At 36.0% G+C, this 11088-nt stretch overlaps 2 protein-coding genes across 2 annotated transcripts; both read left to right on the top strand.

The window, feature by feature from the left end:
• The first annotated feature begins 435 nt into the window (after positions 1-435).
• Positions 436-5316, top strand: LOC139862007 (uncharacterized). The gene is made up of 7 exons (XM_071850545.1): positions 436-917; positions 1022-1187; positions 1273-1323; positions 1743-1925; positions 2057-2150; positions 2893-3479; positions 4639-5316. The coding sequence occupies exons 1-7, from the start codon at positions 454-456 to the stop codon at positions 4981-4983; spliced, it is 1890 nt and encodes a 629-aa protein (XP_071706646.1). The 5' UTR covers positions 436-453; the 3' UTR covers positions 4984-5316.
• Positions 5317-7829: 2513 nt separating this feature from the next.
• LOC139862650 (zinc finger CCCH domain-containing protein 14-like) lies at positions 7830-10415 on the top strand. Its single transcript, XM_071851272.1, has 3 exons — positions 7830-8080; positions 8611-8671; positions 9553-10415. Exons 1-3 carry the CDS (start codon positions 8023-8025, stop codon positions 10304-10306), a joined length of 873 nt encoding a protein of 290 aa, XP_071707373.1. The 5' UTR covers positions 7830-8022; the 3' UTR covers positions 10307-10415.
• The last annotated feature ends 673 nt before the right edge of the window (positions 10416-11088 follow it).

The following is an 11088-nucleotide window of genomic DNA, read 5'->3' as shown; positions in this document are numbered from 1 at the left end:
GGAAGTTAAAGGTTCTTAATGAATTTTTTAGTTGAATACACTTTAAATTTGGCTATACCATCCTTAATACAAATTGTTGTTTTCAGAAGTGTTTTTACAGCTGCTAAAACTAAACCAGGAGAGATAGTTTTGCATTGACTTAAGTTGGCGATCAGGGAGTGAGGGGGCTTGAATAGGTTAGTAAAATCAGCTATTAATTGATATGTTAGAAAGAATAATAATATGACAAGAGAGATACATTAGTTCGCAAACATTGTAGTAAGAATATTTCTGTTGATCCAGTTGATAAATGTGTGATCTACTTTGTACCTACGTTATCTGGAACGTATGGTTCTCATTTTATGATAATAGTTGCATGTCTTGGTGATTTACGTGTAAGTTAAAGTATTACTTTTAGGCATATGTGATTCTCATTTCTTTATGTTATGCAGATTCATCCTTTCACTGTCAAATATGTGGAGGATCAAGCAATTCATGCCTAAGGAAAAGTCTGGGCTTGAAGGTCGTATGATTGACATTGGCAATCTGAAAATCCATGTTCGTAATGTCATAGCTGAGGGTGGGTTCTCTTGTGTTTACTTGGCCCATGATGCTCAAAATGTTTCAAAGCATTATGCACTGAAGCACATGATATGTAACGATGAAGAATCTTTAGAGCTGGTAAAGAAAGAAGTTTCAGTGATGAAATCACTTAATGGACACCCAAATGTTGTTACGCTATGTGCCCATACTATTTTAGATATGGGGCGGACAAAGGAAGCATTTCTTATAATGGAATATTGTGACAAGTCTATGGTTAATGTGCTGGATAGCAGAGGTGCTGGGTTCTTTGAGGAGAAACAGATACTCTTAATGTTCAGGGATATTTGTAATGCGGTTTTTGCTATGCACTGTCAGTCGTCACCCATTGCTCACCGGTAAACATAATATTCTCTACGCTTCTAGAGTAAATTGCTGAATGCATGCTATCTTGTATCTTGTATGATGTGTATAAGAACCTTTGTGTCTTGTGAAATTGTAGCGACTTGAAGGCTGAGAATCTGTTACTTGGATCTGATGGGTTATGGAAGCTATGTGATTTCGGTAGTACATCAACGAATCATAAACGTTTTGAGAGGCCAGAAGATATGGGCATTGAAGAAGACAATATAAGGAAGCACACTACGCCTGCCTATAGATCCCCCGAGGTTTAATAAAGGACTTCTTTTTAACATGACATATACTGATTTCTATTTTTGGTTTAATTTCTGACTTTTTTTTTTCTTTTTTTAGATGTGGGACTTGTTCTTGAGGGAAGTTATAAGTGAGAAAGTGGATATTTGGGTAACTTCAGTCAACCTTATGTCTTTGTGTGATGTATCGTACAGGTGGTGGTTAGGCGGGTTGGGTGAAGGATTTAGGTTGAAACAGGCTGCTTTTAGTGTGAGTGGGTCGGATATGGTTGACCTGCAAATATCTTTTGCCCAATTTTCTTAAATAGTTGACGTTTAGAAGTATGATTACAGTATATTGTTTTTACCCACCTTAGGATGTACGGAGTAGTAAATATTAAAACAATTCCCGCATATAAACCAGTTCGGCATGTTCTTTTATGACTGTTTTTTTTTTTTTTTTTTTTAATTATTTTTTCACTCTAATTACCCATTGGGGATAAATAGTAACCTAAATTGACCCTTTCAAGTTAATGGGTTGAAATTGCCAAATCTAATGAACAAATTGATATAAACTTTCATATAATGCAGGCTCTTGGGTGTCTACTCTTTCGCATATGTTACTTCAAATTAGCATTTGATGGGGAATCGAAGCTACAAGTTTTGAATGGGAACTATCGCATCCCAGAATCACCAATGTACAGCTCATCTATGACAGATCTCATTAGGGACATGCTACAGTCTTCACCGAATTCCAGACCAGACATCACGCAGGCAAGAGCTTAGCTTGATTGGACATTCATCTCCATGAATTTAGGTTAGTTATATAAATTATATTAGTACATGGAACATAGCGAGATGTGTATGTCCATGTTCACTAATGCTACTTTGTTTGATTGATGCAGTTGTGGTTTCGAGTTAATGGTCTGTTACCTAATGAACTACAGAAGTCGTTACCGGATAGGCCACCGCAGATGCTCCAAACTGACGTGCATGAAGGTAAAAATAATAACTTATTCAGTTCAGTTTTTTTCTTGATAGTGGGTGATCAAAATACAGTGTGCACTTGTTCATATGATTATTCACTTTATTCATATTAGAGCTTTGATTTAGAATATCTTAAGGTTGAAAAAGGTGCGAGACGGAGATGGGTCGGTTAGGACCTTGTAAGGTCGCGTTGGTTGAGACGGTCAAGATGGACGTTGACCAACGTTGACTTATAAATTAAATATAAATATATTAAGTAAAAATATTTCAAACACAAATATTTTAAAGATAAATGATATACAAATAAGATGATGTGGTGTTAGTTTAAATAATATATAGGTTTTTTATATTTTCTAATATAATTTTATATAATATAATATATTGTTCCTATTAAATTATCTTTAAGGGATACTCTAAAAGTCGGTGTTTTTCCCCGCTAATTTTGAAATTGGCTTGGGATTTTTGTTTACGCTATAATAAGGCCAGACAAAAAGTCGACTTTAACTGACGTTGACCGACTTTTACGTGACTTTTTAGCGTTGTCCGACTAATTAGACGTTTTTCGGTGAATTTTGACCCACCCATACTTTAGAGTGACCACTTTTTTCCAATTCTGTTTTGAGCTGTTAGCCAACTCGCCCAATCTATTCAGTTTGCTACGAGTAGTTATGTACACGATCTGATAACAAGGTCCATGTATTTCAATACAAACTGTGCAGTAGAATTCACATGTTGATGTTAATGGGATTAACAGGTATTCCAAAGTCTGCAAATAAATCTAGTCCAATGCCTCGTCGAACTCCACCTCCTCCACCAACAAAAGAATCACCTCGGAATGCACCTCAACCAATAACTGCAAGTGGGCCCATGGGTGCTTTTTGGACAACTCAGCACGCAAAGGATTCAGCTGTAGTTGAAGACCCAACAAGCTCTGTACACAGAACTAGTCCTGAAAGTCAAGCTCATCGTTCCCCTTCTAAGGACTTTGAATTGAAATTGTTTCAAGATGGTCCAAATGCAAAGTATGGTGACGGTTTTAATGCTTTCGCAACTGAATTTGGTTTGAATAAAGTCAGTCCTGGAAGGAATAGTGTTAATTTTGTGAATGAAGAGCAGTTAGAGGCTGAGGTAGAAAGATTGAGGGAACAGTTAAAGCAGGTTAACATGGAGAAAAGTGAATTAAGCGCGAAGTATGAGAAGTTATCTTTTATTTGCCGATCACAGAGACAAGAGTTACATGAGCTGAAGCGAACTCTCGCTTCACAAACTCCGTCACCAGATAAAAATGCTTCAAAAAATCAGCTTTCTCCTGAAAGTCGAATCCAGTCCCTCTCTAAGCAGGTAAATTTCATAAGATCTCATTCTTTTCTATGTTGCCCCGTCTTGATATTTGGTTAGAGTTGTACACACTGAGCTCTTCAACTAGTGATTGATTAATATAATAAGTTCTGTTCAAAAACTGTGTTTTTGTGAGAGCTAAAAGTTGCAAGTTAAACCCTTTTGTTGATTTAAAATACCAAGTCAAACATTGCACATGTCTTGACAGAGGGGGTGGCATTGTAATAATACTAACTACTTAGCTTGTTTATTTTCTGCTTTGATAATGAACAAAGTCATAAAATGAATCACAAATACTGAATCTATTCACCATAAATCAGCAAACAACCATGTAATGAATCTCAACTAAATGCTTATTACATATAAACGTCACAAATTTTCTCAATCACTCACATATGTGAATACTTATGTATCAAGATGATACACACAGATAAATGAAGAATAATAACGATCTATCATCAACAAAACTAAATCACATCTTTTAGAGAATGCGATAACAGCAACCAAAAAGATTGGGGTCCATGGTCTGAAGGGATGATAGATACGGTCAACATTCTGAGCTTGCCAAGAGTAGCATGAACAGGGATAAACCTTATTCATATATTCTGAACTTGCCAAGATTAGCCCTTGAACTTTTTACCTTCTTTAATCAACCATACGTTTATGTGGATAGCAACACCAAAACTTTCTTTATAACATTGATCACCAACTTTCCTACAAATATAAAACACAACAAACAGTTCTCATTATATTGTTTTTTAATAGATAACTGCGAGCTTTTTGTGGGATGTTACATTAAATTAGATGGGGCAAAATATGGTCTTCTCCTGTTTCTAAACAATTCGTTACATAAGTTATATTAGTATGATATTAGTTATTAGTCTTAGCTATTTGCGGTACAAGGAATTTGGAGGTTTTGAAAGACTTCTTAAGATACTTTTGACCCGTTTAATCTGTTTAATTTCTTTTGAACAGTTCACGCAGTACACAAGCCTCCCTCCGGGTAGCCTAAACAGTGAATACCTTGTCCGTTTACCCGAATCAGTCTATTAATGAGGAGATGGATCCAAATTGCCACCTTGTCCAAATTATGTTCTAGCGTGTTATTCTTATATAATTCTATGTTTGATTGATTTTGTGCATCTGTTTGTATATTTCGCAGGAGAAAGAAGGAACAGTTAATGAGCTACAAAAGGGATTATTTGATAATAGTTCTTCAAGCCCTGACCAAAACTCGTGGCTGGCGTTTACTGAGGACTCCAAGGCTTCACCTCTGATTTCAAACAGCTCTAGATCTGTTAGAACAAGAAATGGCCACCAGAACAAGAAACCTGCTGAGGCCTCAGGCGGCAACGCTAGTTGGGGCTTTGAAGCAGAAAGCTTTACAGCGGTTCCTAGTGGCAGCTCTCCAGCAAACTTACCTAAGAATCCTTCACAGCACTTCGGTGACCTAAAAATCAAAGAAAGTAAGTCGGGTTCCCAACCCGCCGGATGGGCTGGCTTCTAGATGTTATACCAATCTTGTGCTGAAATATACATGGAAGTGCATCTTATGCTTATTTTTGGAAAATTGGGTATAGGAGTGGGAGCGCTTGAAAGATATACACTTTATGGGCCTGTTTTTCTGTTTGTGCTGTTGTGTGTTTTTGTACATCTGTTCACATATTCAAACTTATGAGAACATGTTTTCAAATGACTTATTTTTGTTGTGCTATACTCTGCGTGTAATCGTGTATTACTTGAAAAGTCTAATATATACGGTGTATATATTACGTCTTAAGCTAATCAAGCTTAAGAGAAAAGCTGCAAATCAAGCTTTGGTCATCCCAGATCAAAGTTTACGACATCCCGTGTGATTGATTTGTATGCTATATGCCTCATTTCGCTGATTGATTTGTATGCTATATGCCTCATTTCGCTTGTCGGTTCTTGGTATTTTTGTGACTTTGGGATTAATTGGCTTATAAAGTAAAGAAACCATAGTGTTCTTTTGGGGGGTCAATGTATAAACTTTAACGCTTGCATCTCAAAATCCATCAAGATAGTATTTATCATCTCGGAATTGGATGATGACAAACTCCATAGGTCAAAAAATAAGTACCACACAAGTGAAGTAAACCCATACTAAGGTCAAATTAAGTCAATGCGGTTAGACAGGTCAAACGTGGTTAAACATTCAACACAGTCAACTATAGTCAAACAAGTACCAACGAAGTCAAACAAGGTCAAATCAGGTAAACTAAGTCAACACATGTTAAACAAAATCAAAAATTTAAACAAGGGCAATCTAAGTTAAATCGTGTCATGCAAGGTCAAACTAAGTAGTCAATCAAAGTCAAAGGTATAAAGAAGTCATACATGGTTAAAATCAAATCGCGTCTAGGAAAGTCAAACCACACCAAACAAACTTTAAAGTAGGTTAAACCGAGTATTACACGTTTGCGTTTGCGTTGTGTGGTGCATGACCATGTAATGACTGGGAATATCTTGGTCTTGACTAAGTCCAGGCATTCAAGATCACCGCACACTATAAACACGACGTTGTACATTTAAACAATAATTGATACATGTTATTTACTCATTTATTAACATTAAACAAACATCACAAATACAACATTCATTTACACTCGGTGGCGGAGCCACTTGAAGAGGACGGACGGCCCATGCCACCAGTCAACTGGGTTGAACTCTAAGATATAGTTTGGGCTTTGGTGAAGTAATACCATAAATTTATAACGTGCCACCAACCCACCATTCTCCCCTTTTAGAGTGCACCTAAGATTGAATCTGACTCGTAATGTTAAGTGTTTATGCCAGCCCAGATATATTATAAATCATCACACAAGATAGCTCAGTTGTTGGGGCTCTAAGTTCCTTGTAAGAGGTCTCATGTTCGAATCCTGCCTCGGATGGCGGTTTTTAAATGAAAACAACTCTTTATGGGTCAAAGTGATTACTAGCGTTTATGGGTCGGGTGGGGGTATATTTTTCACTAATCTTAATAGGTTCACAGGTCTCAGTTGCACATGGATTAATATCATCAAAGCTGCTCGTTTTATTGACACTTAAGGCAACGATTTCACATCTTCGTTTCAAAGAAAAGTTGGCAACCATACTAGCTTTTGGCACGAATTATGGATAGGCAACCTCCCTCTTAAGGACAAATTCAAACGACTATTCTCTGTTGAAGCTAACAAAAACATATCCATTTGCAAACAGCTTGCTACTACTAAATGGATCCATCGTTTAAAATTGGAATTGGTTAAGGACTCTCCGAGGTATGGCTTCCGGCGAATTTAATGATCTCACAAACTTATTATCTTCTTTTTCCTTTTTTTGAATGGCAAGACTCGTGGATTTGGAAGCTAAATGCGGATGGAACTTTCTCCTCTAAAATCATATAAGGGCTAATTGACTTGCAACGGATTGCTCCTAGATCTCCGGTCTATGAAATTTGGCATCGACATGGATTCTATATTATGCCCTATTTGCAATGATCATCCGAAATCTGCATCGCACATTTTAACGCAATGCTCTTGAGTCAAAACAATCTGGTCTTCGTTCCTTTCTTGTTGGGAGTTACACAAATAACAAGGCATTACGCAATAAGAATTGGAATCCCGCTTCAATCATCAACGAAATTCAACTCAAAAGTTTTCAATGGATTTCCCCTCGTCTCAAGAAATGTTCAATTGTATGACACTAATGGTTGATTAGTCCGGGCTTCCTCGTCGGTCCTTTGAATCATAGAGAGGGCATTGGTTGATTGAATATCCTTAACTGTCTCAAGTTATTCTTTAGTATGGAGTATATAACCTTGTGTTGTGATTCAAGTAGTAGTGGTCTGACACTATTTGTTAGAGGTCGGGAGTTCGACTCCCGGGATCAAAAACATTGCACACAAGGTTATCCATTGATAAAAGTTGGGGGCGGATTATGCAACTGTGTGAGATGATCGTGTGAGTAATTTAGTCCCCTGATTGATCCCAAACGGGTGTTAATAAAAAGTATATAATCTCATCGTCTTGCAATTTTTACATCACTCTATTTAGTACTTCGTGGGTTGTATTTTTTTGCCTTTAAGCCCAACTTTTGGGCCTTTCATAGTTCATACTTGTAATTATTATTCTTTGATTAAATTAATAATAATATACTCTTTTTGCTTAAAAAACAAAAACAGACTAACAGCACACCGTAAACCCAACTTTGTGGTAGGTGCGTGTGGATTAAGTAAATCTGCAAAAAAAAATTTAAAATTAAAGTTTCCAAATTTAATTTTTTCATCTTGTAAATAAGGTTATTTATTCATTGATTTGATTTCTTGATAAAAAAAAAAAAACAGATGCGCTGGTACGTTTCCAAAAAGTAAACCAATTTTGAATCCAATTTTTTTCAGCTTCACTAAACCGCCTCGCTTCTTTCCCTCTTTACAAACCCTAGCTAGGGTTTTTTTTTTTCCGTCATCTTCCTTGTTTCCACAAATTCATACTTGCAGCCCCTAATTCAACAACCAAAACCTTCTAGCTTTTGATTGAATCTGAATTAAATGGATTTCGTCGGACGCAAAAGAGACAGAAACGGAGCTCCGAAACGAACTAGAGAAGGTTAGTTTTTCTTCGTCATTGTTTCCACTTTTATCCTTAATTTTAAAGATTACTTTTAACTTGCTAATTATGAATTATTTTGCGTATATATGTTCCATGTATCTATATTTTTTAAATTGGTTCAATTTTATTGAATATCTCATGTTTCACGTATCATGGATAATTGATAATAAATCAATGTTAGAAGTTGGAATATTGTGGCTAATTATAAAGAAGCATTGTTCTTTCCTGCCCTAATTAATCTTGTCCACTGGCAATAGTTTGAATGAATTGACTACTTAAAAAAATATGTTAAAATTGATAAAATTTGTGATAAAGTTTTGAACTTTGATAAGTGTATATGGCTGTTGACTTCATTAATAACTATGAAACTCTTGCTAGTCGTATTTTTATTTATAATATATAAATATATATTGCCTTTCAAGAAAAAAATTTTGAAGCTAATTTTATGATGTTACTTGAAAGATACTGTACAGAATTGAACTAAGTTTAATATTGGCTAAAACAAATTAATTAATCTTATGTAACAGAAATGGAGAACAATACACCTGGTGTAGGAAGCAAATCAAAGCCATGCATGAAGTTTTTCAGGTTAAAATCTTAACCTATACAAGATAAAAATATATTTGAGTATAATTGTTTAAAATGTAGTGATGGATTTATGATCTTGTATCTCGTCTAAATAATGTCAAATGGTACAATATGAGAACAATTTGTAAGTAATGGTGGCTGCAACCGATTATGCTGTTTTAATCAAGTACTAGTTATGTAAGTGCTAGTATTTGATAAGTTATATCACTATTTTTGTGATTATAATTCACCTTAACTATTTTTGTTTAGCTGAAAGTTGCTATCCTGGTAATGTATCTGATTTGATTTTGAATATTTATTCCGGTGGTCAATTATATCATTCGCAGATAAGGCTATATATATCACATCCAAAAATTGATTTTCATCACTTTATATATTTTAAAATTTCCTTATCTAGGTTCACTATTGCACCCAATGTTATTGTCACTGTTTGATTAATATTGAACAGCTGACATCTTCAGCTCTGTTGGTTGAAGCCGGTTCTTTTAGGCTTAGGTGTTCTGCAGGGACGTAGCCATGGGCCCATGGGTGCAAGGGTGGGTCTTGGCCAACCCACCCAAATTTTATAATGGTTCTGTTTTTATCAGCTAAGTTTATCAGTTTACATTTTGACCCACCCAAAATATCCTTGAACTACTTATAAAAAAATAAGAACTTGCTCATCTACTAGTTTATTTACCAGCTACTAAGCAATTCATAGCAAATAATAGATGATTCCGGTTTACAAGTTTGTTTGTGATTTATGTTACCAAGGGTATATGTTGCTTGAAGATTCATGGTTTCAATTATTTATTTCTTTTTATAAACTTGTATATATTATACATGTAATATAATGCTGTTTATTTATATATTTAATTTTATTATTTTCCTGGTTAATGCAGTACTTCTGGGTGTCAATTTGGTGAAGGATGCCATTTTTCGCACTATATTCCTGGCTACAAAGCTCCAGACCAGTTCACACACACCGGTGCACCCTTTGTTCGAAAACCCTCTATGCAGCAATCCTTCACCGATAATCCCACTCCTTCAATGAAAACCAAGATTTGCAACAAAATCAATACACCAGAAGGCTGCAAATTTGGCGACAGCTGTCGTTTTGCCCATAGTCAGGCCGAGATTGGAGGCAAACCGTCTTTCCCATCTTACGAAAACAACCGTGGACCAATGAATTACGTTGGTTTCGGTGGCTACCCAGGGCAGTATGAACCATCACCACCTGCTTTACCTGCTGGGGCCAACTTTGGTCAGTCGGCTACAGCCAAGATCAGTATTGATGCAGCCTTGGCGGGACCTGTGATAGGCAAAGGTGGGGTGAACTCGAAGCATATATGTAGACAAACTGGGGTGAAGCTGTCTGTAAGAGACCATGAGACAGATGAGAAACAGAAGAATATTGAACTTGAAGGAAGTTTTGATCAGATACAAGAGGCGAGTGCGATGGTTCGCGATATAATTGTGAGCCTCAGTGGGCCAAACGGAGGTGGAAGGAAAACGAGTGGGTTCCAGCAGCAGCAGCAGCAGCCTGGTGGAGGAAACAAGATTAAGACGAAGATGTGTGAGAATTTTGCGAAGGGGCAGTGTAGTTTTGGGGATAGGTGTCATTTTGCGCATGGAGCAGATGAGCTTCGTACTTGAGTTTGTGGTGATGATTGAGTGGGTGTTTAAATTTTGGTAATTTTTGTTTTGACTGTAGCTTTGATGATGATCTGTTTTATTTGATCCATGATTAAAAGATTAGACCTAACAAAAAATCTTGATAATGTGATCTGTTTTAAAACATGGAAAATTAGCTCAGATACACTTTTTTCAAAATTCTATTACATTTTACAACTTTTTTTTTTATTTTATAAAATTTGCGTCAATACACTGTCGTTTCGAAAACAATTTTGTTCGAAGAAAGTGTTAGCTGTTCTAACACCTTAAACGACTTCGTAACGGACGAAAATGGATTGTATCCGTTTACTTTGTTCGAACAAAATATTTGTGTTCGAACATATTCTTGTTCGAATTCGTGCTCGAACAACTATATAAGTGTGTTCGAACGAGATTATGTTTGAATACAGTTAATTTTCAAATCATTAGTTGTAATTAGGATTTTCATACACAATGATTTATTTCAGCACATGAATCTAGAAACACACAAACTCTTAAGGCATAACTTTATAATATGCCAAATTAACTACACAACACACAACGAAGTAGCTCACATCGTTATACCTTTAATCATCACTTCCATTGGGAGTTGAGTAATATTAGGTTTGAGTTGAAGTTGACGTTTTTTCTTTACCCTTCCTGCTTGATTTTTTCCTTGGCTTTCTTTGTTTGAATTGATCGTAAGCAAGTCGAGTAATATTTTGGGTTTGGTTGAAGTAAAATGCATATTTTGAGGTGTTTGATTTTAAGGAAGTTATGCATTT

This window comes from Rutidosis leptorrhynchoides, chromosome 8, assembly GCF_046630445.1.
Source record: "Rutidosis leptorrhynchoides isolate AG116_Rl617_1_P2 chromosome 8, CSIRO_AGI_Rlap_v1, whole genome shotgun sequence".
Lineage (NCBI taxonomy): Eukaryota > Viridiplantae > Streptophyta > Magnoliopsida > Asterales > Asteraceae > Rutidosis > Rutidosis leptorrhynchoides.
Note: the sequence above shows the minus strand (reverse complement) of the source record. Positions and strands in the feature narration are given on the sequence as shown.

Excerpts from the sequence above, each read along its gene's own strand:
- LOC139862007 (XM_071850545.1), top strand. The coding sequence starts at position 454 with ATGTGGAGGATCAAGCAATTCATGCCTAAGGAAAAGTCTGGGCTTGAA. Across the intron at positions 918-1,021 it reads TCGTCACCCATTGCTCACCG|CGACTTGAAGGCTGAGAATC; the intron begins GTAAACATAATA and ends GTGAAATTGTAG. Across the intron at positions 2,151-2,892 it reads CCAAACTGACGTGCATGAAG|GTATTCCAAAGTCTGCAAAT; the intron begins GTAAAAATAATA and ends TGGGATTAACAG.
- LOC139862650 (XM_071851272.1), top strand. The coding sequence starts at position 8,023 with ATGGATTTCGTCGGACGCAAAAGAGACAGAAACGGAGCTCCGAAACGA. Across the intron at positions 8,081-8,610 it reads TCCGAAACGAACTAGAGAAG|AAATGGAGAACAATACACCT; the intron begins GTTAGTTTTTCT and ends CTTATGTAACAG. Across the intron at positions 8,672-9,552 it reads CCATGCATGAAGTTTTTCAG|TACTTCTGGGTGTCAATTTG; the intron begins GTTAAAATCTTA and ends TGGTTAATGCAG.